The sequence below is a fragment of the Cylas formicarius genome, unplaced genomic scaffold (assembly GCF_029955315.1).
Source record: "Cylas formicarius isolate icCylForm1 unplaced genomic scaffold, icCylForm1.1 PGA_scaffold_8__14_contigs__length_24414737, whole genome shotgun sequence".
NCBI lineage: Eukaryota > Metazoa > Arthropoda > Insecta > Coleoptera > Brentidae > Cylas > Cylas formicarius.
The window spans coordinates 3,192,524-3,215,661 of NW_026844361.1; the positions used below are offsets into that span (position 1 = coordinate 3,192,524).

Sequence of the window (23,138 nt, forward strand, 5' to 3'; positions counted from 1 at the left end):
ACTGGTTATGGCTGAAGCAGAAGTGGTGATGGTGTAATTTAAATTTTTAAAGATAAAAGAGGAAGAAAAGTACATAACCAATCGGAAAAATGAAACAAAAACGTTCCGCGCGCACCGATACTGCAAACAATTTGAGCGTTAAGCGTCCTCTTTTACCAGGAATATCTTCATTTTATAGTTATGCGGATGTCGAGAACCCGCCACTCTACGAGTCATCATCGGATGATGAGCAGCAGCAGGAATTTGTTAAGAGGAAGAAAAAGTTGAGTCGCGCGGAAAGAGTAGAGTTAATAAAAAAACGGAACGACGAGATTTTGAAGAAAGAAAATGAGCTCGCCAACCTGACAGAGCCTAAGAACTCTGAGCATTTTGAAAGGCTCCTGTTGGCTGATCCCAATAATTCAGAGATGTGGATCAGGTATATCGCCTTTCATGTGGCTTCAACGGAAATAAATAAAGCGAGAACGGTTGCAAAAAAAGCACTGGAAACTATAAATGTGACTAGGATAGAAGACAAATTTAAAGTGTGGGTGGCATTACTCAATTTGGAGAATATGTTTGGGACAAAAGAGTCTTTTGAAAGTGTATTTCAGGATGCGGTAAAGTACAATGATGCTTTGCAGATTTACTTAAAGGGGATACAAATGCTGGCCGAGGCGGGGAAATACGAAGAGATGGAGCAGAAGGTTAAAAAAGTGAGAGGCAAGTTTAAACAAGAATTGCATATGTGGTTGGATCTGGCTAAAATCTACTATCAATTAAACAAATTCAAAGAAGCAAGGAACTGCAAAGAAGGCGCTTTGCGATCCATACTTGACAAGAAGACACAAATAAATATAATTGTTCGATTTGCTATTATGGAATTTAAACATGGAGAGCCTGAACAAGGTTGTGCAATATTTGAAACCATCTTGACAACTGATCCCAGGAGAGTCAATATTTGGTGCACATACGTGGATCAGTTGGTAAAAAAGGGTGACATACCACAGGCAAGGCAAGTGCTTGACAGGGCTGTAAGTCAAAAGTTACCACTGAAGTGTATGAAAACTTTGTTTATGAAGTTCAGAAAATTTGAAGAGAGTTATGGTACAGAAGTGAGTGTGGGAGCTATCAAAGTTCGAGCCGCGGCTTACATAGCTAGCATTAAGTAACATAATAATAAGCTTTTGGTAACTAATTTTATAAATAAATCTAATTTTGTTTATCTTTGTTTAATTTACTCTTAATTCCCCATAAAATAATGTATAATACTGGGCAAGTGACATTCGCATAGGAAGAAGATTAATAATACATAACCTATTTTTATACCAGGAAGGAAGTTATAGATCATTCTAAATTTTTGTAATTTTGAAATAGTTTTAATATTTAGCAAACAATGGCTGATAGGCTCACTCAATTACAGGATTGCATAAATCAGGTTAGTTCTTTGGGTAGTTGACCATTTGATTTTTGCAAATAAAATTTTCAGCAAGCAGAGCACTTTTGTAACAGCATCGGCATTCTACAGCAATTCGCACCACCTAGCAAATTTACTAATTTTGACAGGACAGGGTCCCAGACGCCCCAACAACAACAAACTCAGGTAAAAGTATATAATGGCTAGTTATATTTTTTGCAATTAACAATTGCTTTGTACAGGAAGACTATGTTCAGTTGTTTACAACTTTGATCGCTAGATGTGCCAAGGATATTGACACCCTTATAGAGTCATTGCCTAGCGAAGAAAACTCTACAGAGTTGCAGGTTACACTAGAGATCGTAAAGCATATATGCAATGTTATTCATTTGGATTTTTCAGTTGGCCAGTCTAAGAATTTTGGAGCAGGAAAATCAAGAGGCAGCTGAGCGTTTAGATGCTGTAGTTCGTGGAGGTCAAGATTTACTTGAAAAAATTCAAGCTGCATTGAGCGATATTGCTCAGGCTCAGCTAGACATGCAACATCTTACGAAAGTTGCATCTGGTGGACGGGAATGATTAAGGGGTGTACGGAGGGTCAGAAATCTCACGAATTTGACCCTCGCGTAAAAACTGATGAGTGTATTCAAAAGGCTGCATTAGATATATATGTTACATTAATAACTTAGGTTAAGCAACTAAAAATTTATTAAAAAAAATATGTTACCTACTGCGGGGTTTATTTGTAATAGTTTTGCTACATTTCACAAACATATTGAAGCAGTGTACGAGAAAAATCAAATGCTACCCATATGGAGCAGTTTTATTTAAGTTTGCTAAAGAGGTCTTTGGTGACGCAGTGATCTACAGCATGGAGCAAGTCAAAAAGTTCTTCAGTACAGGTTTCGGCTGTTTGGCTGCGCGAGTTTACTCTATCATTGCAAATCTGATATCTTTCGGCTAATTCCTTACAGTGTTGCGATTCCCGGCATTTTTCCTAAAATAATATTTACCTGTTTTTTAATTATTAAATTTTGCGGTTATTGGAACTTTACCCTTAGAACCTCCTGGGGATCTACGAGCTCTTCGTCAGCTTCCTGCGCCCTTACGGATGGCAATTTTCGGACAAATTTGTCGAAGAACATTTTTTTGGGTAATATTCAGTTCCTTGAAAATCCTTTTTACGTAATAATCTACCAGAGTAAGTTTGCGTTCCAAAGAAAAGTGTACTAAAATGTGTTTCAAAGATAAAATGAGTGGTGAGTCTCAAGATGGTGTAAATCTAGCTTATATTTGTTCTATTTCTATTAATTTCAGCTACTCTTGAGTTCAATTTAAAATAAAGTATTTTTTAAAGCTTCGGGCCAAATGTTGTTTCGAATTAACAAATATTAATTAAATTTTATGCAAGTACAGTTTGTAATGACCATTTTCATATTCGCCGTATTCTCTGGCAAAAGTCGAGGTTAGGTGGTTGGGTGATAGATCGTTGTTATTATATTTTCGTAGAAACTGTAACCGCGAGCATATTTAAACAAATCGGTCAATTAAATTATAATCTTTACCCGTTTTCTCGAATCGCCGTTGAAAATCTCGTCCGAAAAACGATGCCAGCAATTTTAAAATTTGACCCAAGTTGATTGATTGTTTGTTTATTGTTATGTTCGCGTCTTTCCATTGAACTTTGTGCGGGCCTAATACAGGTATGAAAAATGCTTCCAAATATTGAAATATTGGTGAATTTTATATCTTCTCTATAGGATGAACGGCATGGATCACCGAAGTCATGGAAACCAAAACACCAAGCCAAAGAACTACAAACTCCTAGTTGATCCCTTTTTGGTAAAGGGTAGTCCTAAGCTCTACCGCTATGATGGAGTGGTACCCAATGACAATACCTACCCCCCAGTCACTCTTAGAGATCCGCGTTCTCACTTAACAAGGATATGGACCCGTCTGGAGACACTGGAACTGCCTGTACCTAGGTGAGGGCTGCAAATGATTTATTAATTCCTTCCCAAAGTTAATTTTCTGTTAATAATCTTTCTTAGGTTACTTTTTTTGTTAGAGTTTCAATTTGTTAATATACCTACCATTTGCGGGATTGGTATTAAGTAGACAAGAGCTTAAGTGAGTTTTAACGCAGATATTTTCAGTTTTTGAGTTTTCAATAACTCATCCCGTTGATTATTGTTTTGGGTACCATAACCTCACTTTTGGAAATATTCGTTAAGTTTTAGGATTTTGGTGATTTTAGGGTTTTATGTTCATTTTGGCTGCTCCATTAAGTGGTGGTTTCGTTTTAAAACAAAATATGCATCAGTTTATAAACAATAGTGTTAATTTGAGGGTTAAGATATATTTAGCACAGAAAGGTAACTTTTCGTGCGTATGCGAAAAAAAGGAATACAAATTTTCAATTTTCAGCCGAAATTAATCGATTGTATGGAGATTCTAATAAAATGTTGGAAAATTACGTACTAAACGAGTTCCTAACCTTATTTCGCCATTAGACGCATTTTTATACCTAATTGTCTTAATTTTCTTAAAAATTTCAATCTATTCTCCCTTTTTCACATGCCGACGATTATATTTGAAAAAAAAACGTGCCAAAATCGTCGGAACTGAAAAATGAGGACGTGTACTTTGACAAATGGCTGACGTCATTCTCGCGTTTACCGGAGCCGTTCGGAAAGTAGTCGAACTTGTGGTTTCAGGTTCAGGGTCGATCACAATTACGTCGGCGAGCCTCCGTCGATCGAGGTGACTATTTTTCACCTAAACGATAACATCGACAAGCAATTTTTGAAAGAGATCGTGCAAAAATTCGGAATTATAGAGGAACTTTTTATATATTATCATCCAGTGACCAACAAACATTTGGGTAAGTGTTTAGAATTATTATTCGGCTGGATTGATAATTAATCGCGTCCGTTTCAGGCATCGGGAGGGTTATTTTCGAAGAGGTTAAATCAGCGAAAGCGTGCGTGGAGAAACTAAACAATACCAGCGTCATGGGCAAAATTTTGGACGTATTTTTGGACTCTTTTGGGGAAAAGTGTAAGGCGAGGTTCGAGGAGCTGACGGCAGAGAAAAAAACCGCCCCCGTTCCCGCGGTTCCGGAAGCCACCCCCAAACCGGAGGCGGAAAAGAAGAAGACCGATGATGACAGGTTACCTTACGATCCTGGCGATAACGACTTTGAGGATCGCCTGTTCAAAGCGAAAGAAAAAGAACTGAAACATCACGACGATTATTCCGAAGAGTTCATGCGCAATTTAAAAAAAGATCGAGACCGGGACCGCGAGAGGGAGCGAGACAGGTACAGTTCGCGGTCGTACCGAGAGTTTTCGACTCCGGGCAGCGCCGACATGGGTTACGGTACCGCATCCAGTGAGTTTTCAGCGACCTATGGATCGACCAACACCACTCCCTTATCGTATGTACAGTCTGTCTATATTTTGTTGTTATTGCGAGGTATCTCGGTTGCTAGTAATGCTAGACAATTCTGGCTCCATAGGTATACAGGATGCGTCAACAAAGTTGCAAGATCGATAAAGATCCACAAGTTAAAAATCTTTTTAGTTAAACAGGGTCAGCCGAAAAGTTAAGTAAAATAAAACTTAACGTTATTCTTAAATTTTATATATTTTTAAATGTGATAGTTTTTAAGCTTTGTTTTGTTTGCCCATACAACTCAAGCTAGGCGTTCAAAATTAATACCATACTTTACCAAAGTTTCATGGTATGCACTCGATGTAATATTTTCGACAATAGATTGTAGAGGGTTTCTGTTAAAAAAATTCAGTAAGGAACATTTTAAATGGAACAACCTGTATTTTTTTTTTGCTTCAATCCATTTGTCTAACAAAGCACTTAACTTTTAATTAGTTTAATTAGTTTAATTTAATTAATATCACAATCCCTTACTTTTTAAGATATTTTACTTAAAATGTTTGAATCAAGGTTGCTTGATTCTTTTTCTAGTGCCTATCCTCTACGGATGTTGGCAAGCATGTTAATCCATACAATCTTGTTGACAACCTCCCTGAATATATGTACAGTCGTCATTCCCGTCCACCGTCTGGTTTTTTTCTGCCGTGATCTTCGTCGTCGCCCCTGATCTTTTCATCCATCTATTTTGCGCTGCAAGATTAGTTGAATAAATTTATATTTCTCATTACGCGACTTTGAGTTGGTTTTGCATTCGCTGAATTATGGTCTTGTTTGTGACGTGGTTGGAGTACAAAGGCCTCCAATTGCTCAGATGTAGCATCTGTCAACGTTCAGCCTTCCACTCCATATAGGAGTGTGATGAATACATAACATCTTAGTACCCGTGTTCTTATTGTAATATTGAGGACTGTTCTGCGGTGGTTAAAAACGGTTCTGACTTTTTCTATGTGGCATATGATCTACCGTGCATGATCCCATTCCTTGTTCAGGATACAGCGCAATTACGTTATTTTAGCTGTTATTTCCAAGATTTCATTATTGGCTCTGGTGGTATTGTGCCTCATCGTTTTTTCTAACTACAAGAATTTTTTTTCTTAAATTGCTTGGTAGAAAGGTTCTTTAAGCTCGACGGGAGCATATTATAATAGTGTGGCTCTGCATAGCCTAAAGATCTTTTGCAAAATATGTGATTCAGTTTAGGCTTCAAGAGATTTTCTCTGTTACGAGTGTAGTGACAATGGTTATCAATATGTTTCTTATCTAAACGTTTATTTTTGTGAGTAACTAGCAGTATTTTAAATAGGTATATACAAGGAACCTTCATTCTTTTGTGTTGCTGAAATATTTCTTTGCAAGACTGTCTCGGAGAAAGTTTAGAAATTAGCCTAAGTATTCTTTTCTGCTGTACAAACACCCTTTCAGCATCACTAGCTTGCTCCCAGTTCACAATGTTGTAAGAAATTGAGGAGTATGCCGAAGCATAATAAAAGACTAATTGATCTCTCAAGAAATGGGCCTCTAATTGTTAATATGGTAAAGAATGTTTTATTTAGTTTGCTACAAACACTATTTATGTCTTGATCCCACCTCAATGATGCATCACTGTAGGATAGTATGCATCCTTGGCTCCCCGATTAACTGCAAATTCTTGGGAGGTTTCGTTGTTTATATGCAGTCGCTCTCTGATGCAAATACAGATTAGTTATGAGGCGCAAGTTTTTGCCGTGTAATTTGTGGTGTCGCACCTTGTCAAACGCCTTCTCGAAGTCGCTAAAACGACCGTAGACATCGCAGTTTACGTCCCTGGCCAACTGTATCAAGACCTGAATAGAAAAAACAAGGCCTCTCGCATTCCCATTCCACTTCTAAATCCGAACTGTACCTTGTTCATATTTTTTTCGAACCTTCTGTGTTATAAGAGTGAATGATGTTAAGTAGGATTTTCAGTAGAGGTTGCTTTAAGCAATTTTATTTAGCTATTGCCGTGGGTAAATAATTATAAAACACTAACTTAAAGTACGGTAACATAAAGTTCAAGAGTTAAGTGAGGGTTTTTTTACTGATGCACTATATACATCACTACATACAACATAATATGTTAACAAAATGCTAATAGTTCGTTAAACATTAGGCATGAAATGACGACAATAAAAACGTCTTTCTGGACATTGCTGTTTCAAAGATTGATAGCAAAAATGCAACAATACTGTGAACTTTGCAAAGAATTTGACGGTTTGAATTACAGAGTGTCTGTCATTTCAGGGTCAAACAAATCGAAGAGGTGTTTCATAGGCGGGTGTACTTGTTTTCTGATTTTGAAATAATGCTCAAAAGAATCGGACGTGGTTTGCATTGCCTCAAAAAATGTGTCCAGTTTATTTAATTTGACTATTTACAATTTGATTATGAAAAACCATGGTGGGAGAATATAATTGCTGAGCGGGCCAGTTGGCGCATGAGATTATAATATAATATTAGAATTTTCATAATTATATTACCATTTGTGCCTAGATACAGGGAGATACAGAAAATTTGGCTATTTCACGTACTTTTTATTTTCATTTCCTTTTCTTTTTCATTTTCATTTACTTATCATAATGGGCTGATGAAAACTGAATCCTGTAATCTTTTTTACGTAAAATCCAGTGGCGTACTCAAATATTTCCTAAGATATGATTTTTAAGATTTGTGCTAAGGTTATGGTTTTATAAGTGGAACGCCCTGTATATGCAGTGTGGCCATTTTAATGTGCAAAATATAGGATTTTTGTTTACTAACTGCACAATTAAAATACTATTATTGCCAAAATTTGGTGCATGTTCCATAAGCATATTAAGCATATAAGCAAATTAATGTATTAAATTTGTGTTCCAAATGCAAATTTTATGTTTGTAGCAACGATATTTAATAACACTTAAAATTTTGATAAAAATTCTTTATAAATAAGCACAGTATTACTAATTATAATAGGCATATTAGCAAATCGTCATTTAAATAGCAAAATTTTATTAGAGCATTTAATTCTAAACAAGTTTTCAATTTACTATTTACAAAATTTATAATGTTTGGCCAATCATCCTGTTGTTAGAGCTGAACTCAAACAGTATTATAGTAGTCTGTGGAAGTTTCTTTGAAAAAAAAAAGTTTTCAATTTTTTTGAAATCAGAGTACTTCGCTCTTGTGAAATTTTTGTATTTTTTGTCCTACCCTGTATGCTGTTTGACTTGAAAATATTTTAAGTGCACATAATATAATAATGGAACATACACCAACTTTAGGTAATATTAGTATTTTAATTTTTGCAATCAGCAAAAGAAATCCCAAATGTTGCACACTTATAGTTGTTTAAATATATAATTGTAAATTAACATATATTTTGAAGGAATTTTAGAAAACACTTGTTTTCTATCTCAATCAATTAATTATTGTTTATTAAATTATTTATAAAAAATACGAATAGAATGCAAAAAAAGGAAACTAATTTTGACCAGGTGGCCGATTTTTTTCGCATAACTTTTCTTTAGGCGTTTACGAAGTTAATTGTTTAAAATGTAGAATCCAGCCTTCACATTTTTAAAGTGGTTTATAAGTTTTGCTATGCTGTATTTATATTATATGTATTATAAATGAAACACCATGCATTTTTTTTTGGTAAAATGCCATTGAGCTTTGTATATGTTTTCGAAAACCGTATAACTATTATGGAATATTTTTAAAAATATTTGTACTTGTTGATTTGGTTCGCTAAAATGAATATTTACAGAATACATTATTATAGTTGTAGTTTATGCCTTATATAGTTATAGTTTTTATTTTTTCTGATAATTATAATAATAATAGTAATAATAATACTAACAATGACAATATTATAGTGGAATACAATTAGGATAGAATTGGCTCGTTTTTTGTAAAATGTCAAAATGTATGTATATTCAGACAAATATATATTTTTGAATTTTTTGAAAATAATAAATTATATTACTTTGCGGTTGGTGGTATCGACTTTTCGATTTTTAGGTTCGATTATCACGGTTTAAGCCAAGCCACGCCCATTCCGCCGCAGTATCCGTACGCCACGCCCACCTACCATGCCATGGGTCCGCCTCCGGTGTGGCCGGTCACGCCCCAGTGGCCTCCGCCCGACCCGTGGGAACGGTCGCCGGCGCCGCCCCCCAAATGGGGCCACGAATCGGAACAGCCGAAACGGACGATCGAAAAGGCACGGGACAGGGACCGGGACCGGGACAAACACAGGGATAGGGACCGGGACCGAGATAAAGACAGGAAAAGGTCCAGCAAGTCGAAGCGGGACAAAACGAGGGACAAGGAGGAGAAAAAGGACAAGGAGAAGGTGGACGAGGAGAAGCCCTTGGATTTGGACACGAGGATCGAGTTGCTCTTGAAAGGGAAGGGCAGCGGGGGCGTGCCGCCGCCCTTTTTGTCGCTGGGGGGCGACTCGGACGAGGACAGGATGAGTTGCTCGCCGCGGGACAAAATGCCGCCCCCGCCTCCAATTCCGACGTCCATCGATAGCGACGACGGTTAGTTGTTTCTGTTGCTGTATCTTTTTTATTACCATTTTATTTATTTATTTATCTAGGGTATACGATAAACATTATAATAATGTAATGACTTTAAACAATATACAGAGCGGTGCTAATATATAGCGGCAATGTTTAAAATAAAAGTAGCATAAAATCAAAAGATAATTATTTTAAAAAATATTGGGAAATACATTTTTTTTCTTTTTATTAAAATTATTTGTTTTTTAGTTTTATAGAAGAGCGCAATTTACATTTTTTATTTATAGTAAATTATCATTTACTTCATCATTTTATTATTATTTATTTATCAAATATCACTTGAAGAGGCAATCTAATTCGGATCATAACTCACGGGGATATCAAATAGCAAATCTTGACGGAAGTGACTCAAGAATTGCCAAGAGTCATAATATTAATAAGAATAATATTTTTTTAAACATATGAGAATAATGTCACTACAAAGCTATAAAAAAACTTTCAACGCATTGTACAGTGGCCGACTAACATCTGATTTGAATCAATACATTTTTTAAATATTTAAAAAAAATACTTGCCAATCTTGGACAGGGTTTATTAATATTTATGATGCTCTCAGTCCAAACTATTATTCATTGTAGCCTCATCGCTAAGTCATTATTTGTTGAAAACACAAGGTGCACTATTTTATCTGCATTTAGTCTAAGAGCATTTTTAGAGAACTATAACTCAGCCCTATCTTCTACTTGTTTTTATTTTCTCTAAATCTTGCTTGTTTTGGCCATAGCTAATAATTGACGTATTGTCTTCATAAAAAATGCATTTGTTGGGGTACAAAAATGCATAGATAGTTTATGTAGATAGTAAAAAGGAGCAGACCCGGGACAGAGCGCAGTGGCATGTCACTTCTGATATTTCATTATTGTATGACTTAATAAGATCCAACTCGTACACCATATTTGCTCAATTTTTCCAACAGTAAGTCGTGAGAAACGCAGTTGAAGGCCTTACTAAGGTCACAAAGAGTAAGACCCACACAAAGCCCTTAACTACGTCCATGACAACCCTACATGCTGCCTGTATAGTAGATTATCCTGGTCCAAAACAGACTGGGTACTGTTGCTGATTGTTGCTATATAAAAAGCGTGAAAACTCTTTTTATTAATGACTCAAAAATTTTATCAGGTGGTTCGTAATTGTTAAAAAGATGAGGTGTGAATATATTTTTTTTTTTTTTTTGAGAACAACACTATTAATATCAAAATAGTCAAATGAACCTGTTTTTTTATGAAAGTTTGTAACAAAGCTTAAGACCTCAACAATCCCTTGTAGGAAGAAAGTTGCTGTTGTTGTTCAGGCATTCCCTCTGTAACTCTGGTTTAATTGTTGAAAGACCTTAGAATATCGGAGGCAATGAAGTAAAAAATGAATTGACTTCAGTTGCCGAGACATCACTGAAATGATCTTTTTTAGAACGATTTCTATCATAATTAATTATTTCCCACGATCCCTATACTTGTCATAGGCCTCTCGCGTTGTATTTTTTAATAAATTGTCTATATTTATTTGAAAAGTACCTGAATCTTACCGATTAAGAAATCTTCAACACTCTCTAAAATATAGACGTGTCCCATATTTTGTAATGAACTTAGTCTTTCAAGTTTAATGTCATTTATTTTCCTTCTGAACCCTTTGCTAATTAAATATTTTTTATTAATTATTTCTTCTATGATTTAATTAGAATGCTCAAAAAAACTAAGTCTTGTGTGTCTGTATAAACGTTTTGCAAATATAATTAGTTAGCCTAATATCTATTTTGCGGGCGTTTCTTTTAAATACTTACGAAATTGAAGTTACCTTTGTAGGGCCTTCCATCTAAAATTCCAAAGTTGATTTAAAACGAAGAATTGATAATCCAAAAGTGACTAATCTAAAAATTATCTTAAATCCAAAGAATGTTTGTATTTAAATTTTTAAAAACTAACGAAAACTATTACAAGTTTTGAGAAAAGTATATTTGGTCACCTTACGTGAGACACCAGGTATGTTTAAAGGGAAATAGTAAAATAAAACCTTTTTTTTGACAGATCGATCGAGTATTTCACTAAGTGACATGCCGATTAACCCGATGGCTCCGGTTTTGTGTAGCGACGCGCAAGACGACGACACCATACCCCTGTCCGATCCTCCGTCACCGTTTTTGTCCATGGATATATACCTCCAGTGTCATAGGAACGCCATCGAGCAGGTAAGTCATGCTCGTGTACTGGGTGAAAATCAAAACTAACCCATTTAACCCATGCAAAGTATAACATAACAATTAAACTTAATAACATAAAATTGCCACTCTCTGAGTCATGCAAAAGCTTGGGTCTCACTCCTGATTCGCAGTTGCGTTTCATAGAACATATTACTAATAAACTAAGGACTGCCTAATTTAAAATTAATTTATGGCAATAGACATGTACTTTGTCAGGGAACTCGTAAGTTGCTGTGTGAATCACTTGTTCTGTCACAATTTAATCACTGCAGTGCTGTGGTGCCTGGAAGCGTCCAATCGTTACCGTGTCCAGAAGGTTCAAAACTCCTGTCTAAGGCTAATTTATGGGGTAAGGAGGAGAGATCATATCTCCCCGTACCTTGCTGTGTCACATTGGCTTAATATGCACCTTCGATGCAAATTACGAATGAGTTCCCTTTATTTGAACATCCTTAAAACAAAATTACCTTTTTATCTTTACAGGAAAATTACTCTTAACATATCAATACACAATTTGAATCTGCGTGGAAGACACCGACTAGTTAGTTATACCCCGTCACCGCAAAGAATTATTTAAAAGATCATATTCCTATAATATAGCCATTTGCATTAACTCTATTACTAATTTTGATATTAATCAGTCCAACTCGACGTTTAGGAATAATTTCAAAAAGCAGTTGTTACGTACGCACTAATATTAAGCTCTTCTACAAAACATGTGCCCCTTTCCTTTCCTTTCCTTTCCTTCCCCATCCATTTCTTCTCTTTTCTTTTCTTTAGAATTATGTGTATCTACGCTTGGCGCTTTCAAATAAATTCTATAAAATTTTTTATTATTATATTTTCGCTGTTAAATTGAGGCCTCAACTGTATCTAGAACTCCTAGATGGCTGCCCTAACAAGGCCTATTGTTGACCATTATTTCGCTTATTTAACTTTGGTTATGTAATTATTTCTATGTAACTTTGATGGTTATAACAATAAATGTATTATTATTATTATTATTATTATTATTATTATTATTTTCTTCTTAAGGGTATTCTTCTTCTTCTTCCTGTGCCTTATCCTCAGTGGACGTTGGCGATTACTATGGCCCATCTGATTTTATTTGCTGCAGCCCGAAATAGATCCATAGATGTCATTCCCGTCCATTGTCTTAGATTCCGCAGCCACGATATTCTTCGTCTTCCAGGACCTCTTTTGCCGTTAAGCTTGCCCTGCATAATAAGCTGGAGTAGGCTATATTTCTGGTTTCGCATAACATGGCCGAAGTATGATAGTTTGCGTTCCTTGATTACGTTTAAGACCTCTTTTTGTTTTCTCATACGCTGTAGGACGGCTTCGTTGGTTACGCCGTAGGTCCATGATATTCTAAGCATGCGTCTGTAGCACCACATCTCAAATGCTTCCAGACGTTTACATGCAGCGTCGGTTAGAGTCCAAGCTTCCACCCCATGTGTTAGTATTGAGAAAACGTAGCATTTAAGAACTCTGACTCTGAGGTGTAAGCCTATATTTAGATTGCACAGCACGCTTCTCATTCGGTTGAAAGCTGTTCTACCCTTCTCAATTCGGATCTTAATTTCATTTATTTGTTCCCATTTATTGTTAAGAAATGTGCCCAAGTAGTTTATCGATGTAACCGTTTCTAATTGGGAGCCATTTGCATAAAACTGGCCATCAATATCTTGTTTGCTTATTATCATGACCTTTGTTTTATTTATGTTTAGGTGCATGTTGTAGGTTTCGCATACTTCCGTTACTCTGTCTATTAGCCTTTGAAGACCCTCAGCTGTGTCTGCAATTAGGACTGTATCGTCAGCGTACCTTAGATTATTAATGAGTACGCCGTTTATTAAAATGCCGTCCTCTGCATTCTCCAGAGCCTCTCTAAACAGTCTCTCTGAGTAAACGTTAAAGAGCAGAGGAGAGAGCACGCATCCCTGTCGAACTCCTTGGCGTACTTCAAACTCTTCAGAGAGTGCATTCTCCACCCGAACACGAGCCTTTTGATTCCAGTAAAGGTTAGATATAATGCGGATATCCCTGTCATCCATGCCTGACTGTCTGAGCGTTTCCAATAGTTTCCTGTGATTTACTCTATCAAAGGCTTTCTCGAAGTCGATGAAACAGGCAAAGACATTGCAGTTAACATCGCGTGCCCTTTGTATTAGAACATTAAGGCTAAACAATGCTTCCCGTGTACCGAGTCCGTTCCTAAATCCGAATTGTGTCTCTCCGATATGTTCTTCGAGTTTGGGATAAATACGTTCATGTATGATTTTTAGGAATGTTTTTAGAACGTGACTCATTAGACTAATGGATCTGTAGTCTTCGCATTTTTTAGCTGTGATTTTTTTCGGTATGGGGATAAATGTTGAAAACAACCATTCTTCCGGGATTGTGCCGCTCTCATAAATGTAATTGAATAGCTCTGTAACGAGGTCTAGGTGGTTTTGTTCTATGAGCTTTAGCAAGTCTGCATAAACTTCATCGGGTCCTGCTGCTTTGTTGTTTTTAAGCTTCCTGATTGCATGCGCAACCTCTTCCGTGGTTATAGAGGGCCCAGTTTCTATGATTTGTTCCTCTAAAGTGCCTCGGTTCTCGTCATTATAGAGTGCCTGCATGTACTCCCTCCATCTTTCTATCTTCTGATCAATCTCCAGTAGTGCCTCGCCATTTATGTTTGTGACCATCCCTGTGTTTCTAGGTCTGAATAAACCTGCAGCTTCTTTGATTCTTTTATGTAGATTAAACGAATCATGTTGGTTTTCCAGTTGCTCGATTTCGGTGCATTTCTCTGCCAGCCAAGCCTCCTTTGTCTCCTTGATCTTTCTTTTAATCAAGCTATGGATTTGTCGATATCTTTCTTCGTTGTTGTTTTTATATTTTCTTCGCTCCTCCATGAGGTCCAATATTTCCTCGGTCATCCATCTGGAGTTTTTCTTCTTCCTTTCTGTGAGAAGTCTAGACTTTGCCGTCTCCACTATGGTGTTCTTTGTATCCATCCATTTTCGTTCAATATGGTTATATGATTTTTCTTTGATTTCAGCTATTTTTCTATTTAATTCCTGTTTTGTTTCGGTTTTAACATTTTCGTCTTTAAGTTTTTGTGTATCCACTCGTTCTGCTCGTTTTGATTTTGCTAGCTTCTTTAATCGTAGTCTTAAAGTGGATAGCAATAGAGTATTATAAAAGTTTTATTGTAAAGTACAAAGAGTTTATAAGAAGCACTAGCTTTTAGCTTTAATAGCTGTTACAAGTTTCGTAAGACGTCCGATGAATTTAAAACTTTATCTATAACATCTTTGTTGTCGATTGCTTCAGGTTTTTTAATATTTCAATTCAATTATTTGTTGTTTATAAGAAGTTACATTTCTACAACAAGAAAAAAGAAGACAAAATAGTAAACAAATAAGGAAAAATCCATCAATATGTCATTGGAAAATCGCAGATACAAATTATAGTTTTATTTTTACTCGTTTCTTAGAAAAGCGCGGGTCTTCAATATATTTATAATGAGGTAAGCAAGGCGTTTTGACCTATGTGAATCCAATTTTTTTTAAAGTGGCGATAAAAGTATTGTCATTGGAAAACTCCATGGTACATCCGGCAAGTGAATAGTTACATATGAACAAATCTAAGCTGGTTTAATGAAATAGGTGTAGCCTTTATAGGAGATTTTCAGAAAATTATTACTATGGGCAAAACTTGAGTAAAAATTCGTGTAGTGTGAACCGATTGCAATGTTAAGGTCTGGTTGAAAAAGTTTTGTTTTAAAACATATTAAGATATCATCACTATGACACATGGGATAATTTGGTTTAAACAGTTTCGAAACTTGTGTCGAGAGAGAGTTTCAGGTTTCGTCGATCATACAGGGTGCGCAAGATTTTTGAAAAAATATCATTTAAAGTTTGTGCAAATTATTACATTTATCAAAGTTTGCCGTAAAGTTCGGCGAGACGTGAAAGTCACTTTATACAAGGTGCATGCACAATAAAATTACATTGATTTTGCGAAAGTTCCATAGTGGTCCGCAGGAGCACGATAGAAAAACAATGCATCCCTATATGCCAAGAAACTGCAAAGCGGTTTCTTTTCAAAATACAAAGCTGCTGCGAACTTGTCCCGCCCAGCGACGATTTTTCGAAAGCAATCTTGTTTGTTCTAGCGCGGTTGAGTGTTGTGTATGTTTTATTGGTCCATATATACTCCTTAGGATTTTTCTCTCTGCAATTCTTAGTCGATTTTCATTGTGTTGTGTAGCGTCCACATATAGTCTTATAATTGTATGGTACCAATTTTTTTTCGTGTGTCGGGATTTGTTTTTGGGTTTTATCACACTTTCAAAGACAAAACATTGATTGCCTTAGTCATGTCATTGTCTGAGGTAGTGGTAGCTCCCAGATATTTCAATTCCTGAGCCCATTCAATATTATTCATTGGAACATTTTGGTATATTCTCTCTCTTCGTTCTGCCATTGCTGTTTCTATATATTTTGTTTTGTCTTCGTTGATCGTTAAACCAACCTGTTCAGTAGAACTTGCCAGCTTGATGAACTCCCCCTCAATATTGATAGTTGAGTTGAGACATATTTATTAAAAAATGTTATGCATTTTAATTCATAACACATAATTTTAACTATCAGATTTTTATCAAAGTTTTTTAGTTTTAAAGTGTTAATAGTGTCGTAATAATAATTTCAAATAAACATACATTGCGGTAAACTTTAGAGTAACAGTAAAATATAATGGTTAATAAAGTAGGTGATCGAATGGTAGAGTTCTCCAAAATATATACCGTTTTTACAACTTTTTATGGTTTTGACTTCGGAATGAGATTAAGGCCCACCTGTTGTAAAGTGAAAGAGACCATTCTTTTTAGCACGTTTACCAGAAGCCAGGGCCGTATTTAAAATGTTAGTCGGCAAGAACTGTGTCGTGCGGTATTTTAAGAGTAGGATTTAAAAGTAAGTTTTTTCACTGTATGGACTAATAATAATCGAGGAATCTCATCGATGAAATTCTATACAAATCCGTCAGCTTTCAACATTTGCATGTACCGAAGTACGTTTCTGGAATGTCATTGTGGAATTGTGAATCTATTTATTGAGGGTTCCAAAGGAAAACCCAAGCAACGTAGGCCTGCGGTTAGAAATTCATAAAAATTTACCAAAGTTAAATATCGGATTAGGTCGTAAAAACGATATATAGTTTGGAGAACGTTTTTTTTATATAATAAAACTAGCTAACGTTTCGCCAATCATCCTGTTGGCTTCTTCAGAGTTTGACTGAAACTGTTTCAGCTTCAAATCGACGCAGGAGGAATCCAGAAATTTTATAAAAAGTATTACAGTGTGGAAGTTTCTTTGAAAAATTAACTCTAACGTTATTATTATAAAACCAAAAAATGAGAGTGGCGAAAGACTTAGGATGTTTCATTGTTACTTGGTAATTGAAGTGTACAGGGACACCATTTTAAATATCCCACTCGAAATAGATCTTCCCCTATTTGCGTGAGGAAGCCAAATCTGTAACTGAGAACTGTAATTTCTGTCAAATGTCACCATCTTGATTTTCCACGTAAATAAACCCATGTATATTTTTATCTCCCTGAACAGATTTTTGTATTCTGAATTAAAAATTATAATATTGTGGACTTTTTGAAGAACCCGGTCGGAATACCCAGGGGTTTAGTTCGTTAATACCCAAGCATCATCTTATCTTACTCTAAACAAAATCCTTGCTAGAATTTTCTTTATTGCTAAATCTGTAATACTAAATAAACTAATTAATAATCAACGACTTCACTAACAGTTCAAAGTTTTATAACGTTATTTTTTCATGGCCTTTTAGTATATATTGAAAATCACAAATGGTGATAATTACGTCAGCTCATAAATTGTATGAACTGATAAACGAACGTACTTCGGTGATAAGATGAGTAAGGTCACCATGATGACAGGGGTTAGGAGGTAAGGTTATGTTAAGGTTAATGTTTATTAAAATTTTCGGTTCATTATATTGCGTGATTTTATTGCATTCTGTCCTAAATAAGTTTATCTAGTCACATGCGTTAGATTTTACAATATTTTAAATTTCTTTTCTTTATTCAAGATTTGAAAATTATTTATTGCTGATTCATAGTTATGATAGAATATTTTTGTATATTTTTAATTAATAAAAATTAGATATTTAAATAAAAAGCACAACAAACAAGTATTATGTTAAAAATATATACAAATTTTAACACAAGATACAAAGGACAATTTATTTTAAAAAAACAATTATAATTCAACGGAAATAGGTGAATATGAATATATAATAATAATAATAATACTTTCTGAATCCAGTGAAATTATTCCATTTAAAATTGTTTTGTTATACCACTCTAAAATAATTTTATTGGTATGTTCCACAGAGTTTTTCCAAAAGTTGCAAAGTAATTTTTCTTTTAACCACCTAATATCTCGACATTTATTCGCTTCCCTTTTTACGCATATTTTTGACTTTTTTACTTTCTATAGCAAAAACTTGTTTAATTAAAAATTAAAAATAACGGTCAGTTTAAAACCAGGCTTTTACATGCATATCTTTTAAGGCGCAACATAGGGTAAATATTAAAAACCCTTGTGCACATTTGTACTGTACTCTCTCAAAATACAAAAGAACATATTAAACTTCAATTTCACACAAAATGTCACTGATGACCAGTATGGAGGACAAGAAGTTAATATTGTGACAATAAAGGAGTTTCTTAAGGTATTTTTGGGGCTTCTCTTGATATTGTATTTTTGATGTTTATATTTTAACATATTTTTCAGATCTTAAACTTTCTGTAAGGATTTACAGGAGAAATATGCTGAAAATGTGTTTAAATATTTGAGAAGTAAAAAAAAAAATTATGACAAAAAGAATTAAAACTCGGAGCAAACTAACCAAAATATAAACACAAGCTAACGAAAAACCACAATCTTTCCACTTTCTAGCTTTCAAAAAATGTAATCTGTCAACAGCAGTTAATCGCGACATTACAAATTCGTCCATCTTTGTCGGATATATGCATCAGTCATACTGTTAGCTCAAGACAAGAAAATTGATAATTGTGTATTTCTAATACATTAAAAATTATGAATCTATTGCGTTTACTAAAAAATAATATACTGACGAAATCTTCTTCTTTTGTGATTTACCGTGCATTTAATGATTGGTTTTGGTATGTTTTAATTGGATTAAATTCGTCTAATGTTGACAATCTTGACAAATCGTTAACAGGAGACAACATACTATATTAAACTTATTTATTTGAGTTTTTGTTTCTTTGAATAGTTTTTTAAAGCCGTTTGGGTCGCAATTGTTTAAGAGTATTTAAATTGAAAGTGTCCACCACGTTATACTTTTTCATTCAGAATTCGGAGCTAAAAAATATAGAGGGGTTCGTTTAAATCTAATACAAAGATGGTGCCGCACCGATTCGGCTTCCTCACCCAAAGTGGAAAATGTCTTTGAAAATTTTAAGGTAGCAGAAAGGAATTTCGAGTGAGACACTTAAAATGATGCCCCTGTACATGCTCGAGCTGATTTATTGTATCGAAGCGATGATACAAACGGATTTTTTGAATGTAAATAAATAAATAAGCTTTTATTTGCAACAGGCGAACACCCCTTTACGGGAACTTCAATTAAAATCAAAACAAAAATGTTAGTAGTAGCTATTGACTACTTCTGCGCCCTTCCTTCTTCTATGGGAGATTTTTAAGATATCCAAATCACAGATTCCTAATCAAAGTTTCGGATGTAATTTGACCAATTATAGACAGATGGCATCACAAACGAAATTACAAATTCCTAACCAATTTAACACCATCTAATAGTACGTTCAATAATCTGTATTATTAAAAGTGGTAGTTTTTGATTTTTTCTCAAGGACACAAGAAAGTGTTAATTTGGAACCACCAAGAGCGTTTTTTTTAAAGGCCGTGGTCGCGCGCCAAAAGGAGGCACTGCAAACGTCTGCGCTGTTGAAGAAGGTGCAGATCGGCGAGTTCGGGAAACTGGGCAGCGACATCTCGTCGAGCGAAGACGAACTGTTGACCGGCGAAAACATCGAGCGCAACTACAGCCCGATCGACCGGCGCGATTTCAAGAACGAGTTCAAATTCGACAAGGACGACGACAGGATGAGCATGTCGTCGTTGAGTAGCAACGAGAACAAAATCGAGGAGGTAGGTCGGCGTTTTGGGTAGTTCGACGCGTTATAAACGAGGTGGGGGGGTTTTAGGCGCAGCCGGATCAGGCGCCGTTGGTCGCTGCGCAGTCGACGCTGCAGACCGTCGGGACTGCGCAGTTTCCGGCAGTGCCGGCGATGCCGGCCAGCGTCTATCCGGGTTACCCTCAATATCCGGGTAAGTGTAGCTTTAGTCTCTTTTTTCCGTGTTTAATATCGTTTCCAAGCAGACCTATTGAGGATTGCCGCAACAGGTAAAATTTTAGATAATTTGTGTACTAGGTGTTTCGAAAAAACGTTCTAAGCTAAATAGACTAAAGTTGCCATGTATGAAAAATATGTTCGTTTTGTTGGATTTTCGTTTCCTAAGATTCAAATTTGAAATTTCTTAAAGCTAAGTTTTAGTGTTTGTATACTAAACCATATTTCAAACCAAATGCAAACTTCGTACATTTAGGGCTAATTAATTCTTTTATTATAACCTTGTTTCTTTAGTTATTTAGCGGTTTTGGCATTCCCACTGGTTGAGGAAATAATAAGAACATAATAATAAAATAGGATAATAATGTAGATATGCGATTAATTGTAACATTTCAAAATTATGAGCTACAGAGAAATCCAAAATCTTTCGATTGTTAAAGTCATTTACCAAACGACTGAGCCTTTGATGAAATTGGATTTTTCGAAAGTATCTATGCTCGTATAAAAATTTTATATCTCGGTAACGGTAGGTCCTAAGGGACCGTCGTTGGTACAGAAATGATCAGCGTAAAAATTTTTTTTTTGTCTGTCCGATCTCCGTTCTCGTCTTTCAAACCGTTGGAGCTACAGCCTCCTTTTTAATCCTTTACGAGATATATAAGCTTATAATAATAATAATAATAATCATTTATTGTCTAACAGATTCTACATCCATTTACAAGACAATCTGACAAGCATATGATACATCATTTAAATACACTATAGCAAAATGTATAAACAAATTAAAGAGCCCTTTTACCTTAGTACCTATGCGTGATACAATATCAATTGCCTAAACAACAAATTTTGTTTTGAGAATGTTTGATAACTGATTATAGGAGAGGTTGAAAATGTCAATATCACTACAACGGTCATTGAAAAGATACATAGCATTGTATAAGGGGGTTTTTATAAGGAAATTTGTAGTTGGGGTAGGCAGGTGGAAAATCGGCGACCTGCGGACAGATCTTTGAGGGACATGGAGAGGTAATTTAATTAAGAGCTCCGAGCAGTCAATCCTGGATAGAACAATTTTGCAGAGGAAGATAACCGCTAGATAGTTTCTTCGCCATTTTAAAAACGGGAGTTCAAATCTTTCCAGAAGTAATGACTGTTCAGTACTCCCCGCCGGAAACACTCCGTCAGTTTTAAATGCCAGGAATTTAACGAACTTTCTCTGTATACCCTCCAATTGGTCTATATATTTAGAGTGACTGGGGAACCAGATTGTCACACAGTACTCAAGCTTGGATCTGACATAGCTAAAAAACAATGCTTTGAGAGCCTGAATGTTCCGAAACTCTTTAGCGTTACGAAATATAAAGCCCATCGATCTTGTTGCATCTTTGCAAATGGTTTCAATATGAGAGGCAAAGGACAGTTTAGTGTCGTACAAAATGCCAAGGTCTGTGAAAGAGGTGCATCTGGTAATTGGAGTAGTTTCCAGGCTGTAGTTAAAAACTATTGGGTGCTGTCTGTTACAAAACGTCATCACAGAACACTTATCCGGATTCGGATGAAGATTGTTTGCCACACAACAGTTATTCAACGACTCCAGGTCCCTCAGCAATGCTGTACAGTCGGCAATGCCCCCCACAATCCTAAACAGCTTCAGGTCATCGGCAAACAATAGGGCGTAGCTAGTTATGTAGTCGCCTATGTCGTTAACGAATAATAGGAAGATCAGTGGAGCCAGATTACTGCTCTGAGGTGCCCCGCTTGTGACTATAAACCTCGAAGAGCGGTGTTCACGAATCCCCACATATCTATCCTGTAGATATGAAGCAAAAAAGTCTACCAGTTTATTGCTGAATCCCATTGCCTCAATTTTCTTTAGGTCAACTCTGTCGAATGCTTTAGAAAAATCTTATAAGAAATGGCTTCGATCCGACGCCGGAATGCCTATTTTTTTCGCGATTTTTGACTGTTTTTTGGACATTGCTATGAAACACGATAAGTGTCCGGAATTTGAAGCAATCTACTTCATATTTGGCGCATATATGTAGGCTTGCCCCGTGACGGAAGTATTTAAAAAAAATAAAAATAAAAATCGCGCTTGCAAGGGTCTACAAAAAGACCATTTTTCAAAAACCGTTTACAAAACCAAAAAAATTCTCGAACCAGAAGACGCAGAATATTCATAAACTTTAATAACTTGACAATTTTTCAAAAATATGCAGTGTGCTCCGCAAAATCAACAAAACCGAAAAATGGGTCCCCCTATTATTGCAAATTGATTATAACTGAAAGACTATAATTCAGATGTCACTCTCTTTAGATTGCAATATAGCCCGCATAGACAGCTATTTAAGGTTTTCACGTATTGTACAGGGTGTTCCCGATATTCCGAGCTAAATAGGAAATGTGTTAAGTGTCCTAAATTTGCAAATTTAGCAGAGAAGTAAAGGTCCGTGTTCACATTTAAACAGTAGAAATTGGGTGCAATCCAATTTTACCAAGTATTTTTTAAAAATATTTGTTTTTTTTTTATAATTTTGACTTCCAGAAAAATATATTTTTCCCCATAATCGTTTACCCGATCGGCAAAATTCTTTAACCAGCAGTCGCGGAAGATGCAGTGCCGTAATATTTATTTCAGGCATTTTTTCGATTATATATAGGATTTTCAAATTATAGGCAAAAATCTAAAAGATCTAAAAAATTGCTTTTTACAGAGTAAATTATTAGCCGCAAATCAAGTCGTAAAAAATATGGCTAATTGTTTCAAACGGTGTCATAGCCCGCATAGGCCGAGAGAGGTAGAGAGGGAGGGAGATATAATTGCATCGATTTTGCGTAGTGGTCCATAGGAGCACGATAGAAAAACAATGCATACTCAGTGTATTGTTGTTTGCTGTGTTTTGTTTGGCACAACCGCTCCATAAATTTCTGCCAACAGGACGTATATTTTGGAAAAAAAGTTTAGTGCAGACTTAAAAGTTCCATCAATGTAAGAATCTCCGAATAATTATACAATTAGTTACTTTGTTTAATTTTTTTAATTAAATCGTAATCAAAATATACCTTATATTTGCT

The 23,138-nt window shown here is 35.6% G+C and overlaps 4 protein-coding genes across 5 annotated transcripts in view; 3 read left to right on the forward strand and 1 right to left on the reverse strand.

Moving 5' to 3' along the window:
- The first annotated feature begins 51 nt into the window (after nt 1–51).
- Nucleotides 52–1,158, forward strand: LOC132706120 (protein RRP5 homolog). The gene has a single exon (XM_060677254.1). It carries the CDS (start codon nt 90–92, stop codon nt 1,149–1,151), a length of 1,062 nt encoding a protein of 353 aa, XP_060533237.1. The 5' UTR covers nt 52–89; the 3' UTR covers nt 1,152–1,158.
- A 126-nt stretch (nt 1,159–1,284) lies between these two features.
- On the forward strand, nt 1,285–2,121 carry LOC132706847 (mediator of RNA polymerase II transcription subunit 21). Its single transcript, XM_060678438.1, has 4 exons — nt 1,285–1,417; nt 1,469–1,582; nt 1,639–1,743; nt 1,799–2,121. Exons 1-4 carry the CDS (start codon nt 1,376–1,378, stop codon nt 1,973–1,975), a joined length of 438 nt encoding a protein of 145 aa, XP_060534421.1. The 5' UTR covers nt 1,285–1,375; the 3' UTR covers nt 1,976–2,121.
- On the reverse strand, nt 2,120–2,625 carry LOC132706848 (cytochrome b-c1 complex subunit 6, mitochondrial). Its single transcript, XM_060678439.1, has 2 exons — nt 2,452–2,625; nt 2,120–2,393 (listed from the first exon to the last, which is right to left on the reverse strand). Exons 1-2 carry the CDS (start codon nt 2,539–2,541, stop codon nt 2,220–2,222), a joined length of 264 nt encoding a protein of 87 aa, XP_060534422.1. The 5' UTR covers nt 2,542–2,625; the 3' UTR covers nt 2,120–2,219.
- A 92-nt stretch (nt 2,626–2,717) lies between these two features.
- Nucleotides 2,718–23,138, forward strand: part of LOC132706846 (histone-lysine N-methyltransferase SETD1) — a 40,706-nt gene continuing 20,285 nt past the window's right edge. Inside the window, exons 1-9 of one of the 2 annotated variants that reach the window (XM_060678435.1) lie at nt 2,718–3,099; nt 3,157–3,381; nt 4,114–4,280; nt 4,337–4,835; nt 8,870–9,393; nt 11,460–11,620; nt 19,612–19,860; nt 19,917–20,040; nt 20,093–20,116. In XM_060678435.1, coding sequence (XP_060534418.1) covers nt 3,158–3,381; nt 4,114–4,280; nt 4,337–4,835; nt 8,870–9,393; nt 11,460–11,620; nt 19,612–19,860; nt 19,917–20,040; nt 20,093–20,116 — 1,972 coding nt within the window. In that variant the 5' untranslated portion in view covers nt 2,718–3,099; nt 3,157. The remainder of the gene's footprint in view (nt 3,100–3,156; nt 3,382–4,113; nt 4,281–4,336; nt 4,836–8,869; nt 9,394–11,459; nt 11,621–19,611; nt 19,861–19,916; nt 20,041–20,092; nt 20,117–23,138) is intronic. The other variant, XM_060678436.1, reaches the window with a different exon arrangement.

Bases quoted from the DNA above. Each gene is read 5' to 3' on its own strand.
- LOC132706120 (XM_060677254.1), top strand. From the start codon at position 90: ATGAAACAAAAACGTTCCGCGCGCACCGATACTGCAAACAATTTGAGC.
- LOC132706847 (XM_060678438.1), top strand. From the start codon at position 1,376: ATGGCTGATAGGCTCACTCAATTACAGGATTGCATAAATCAG. The intron at 1,583-1,638 runs GTAAAAGTATAT...TGCTTTGTACAG, and splicing joins CCCAACAACAACAAACTCAG to GAAGACTATGTTCAGTTGTT. The intron at 1,744-1,798 runs GTTACACTAGAG...TGGATTTTTCAG, and splicing joins AAAACTCTACAGAGTTGCAG to TTGGCCAGTCTAAGAATTTT.
- LOC132706848 (XM_060678439.1), bottom strand. From the start codon at position 2,541: ATGTTCTTCGACAAATTTGTCCGAAAATTGCCATCCGTAAGGGCGCAG. The intron at 2,394-2,451 runs GTAAAGTTCCAA...ATATTATTTTAG, and splicing joins ATCCCCAGGAGGTTCTAAGG to GAAAAATGCCGGGAATCGCA.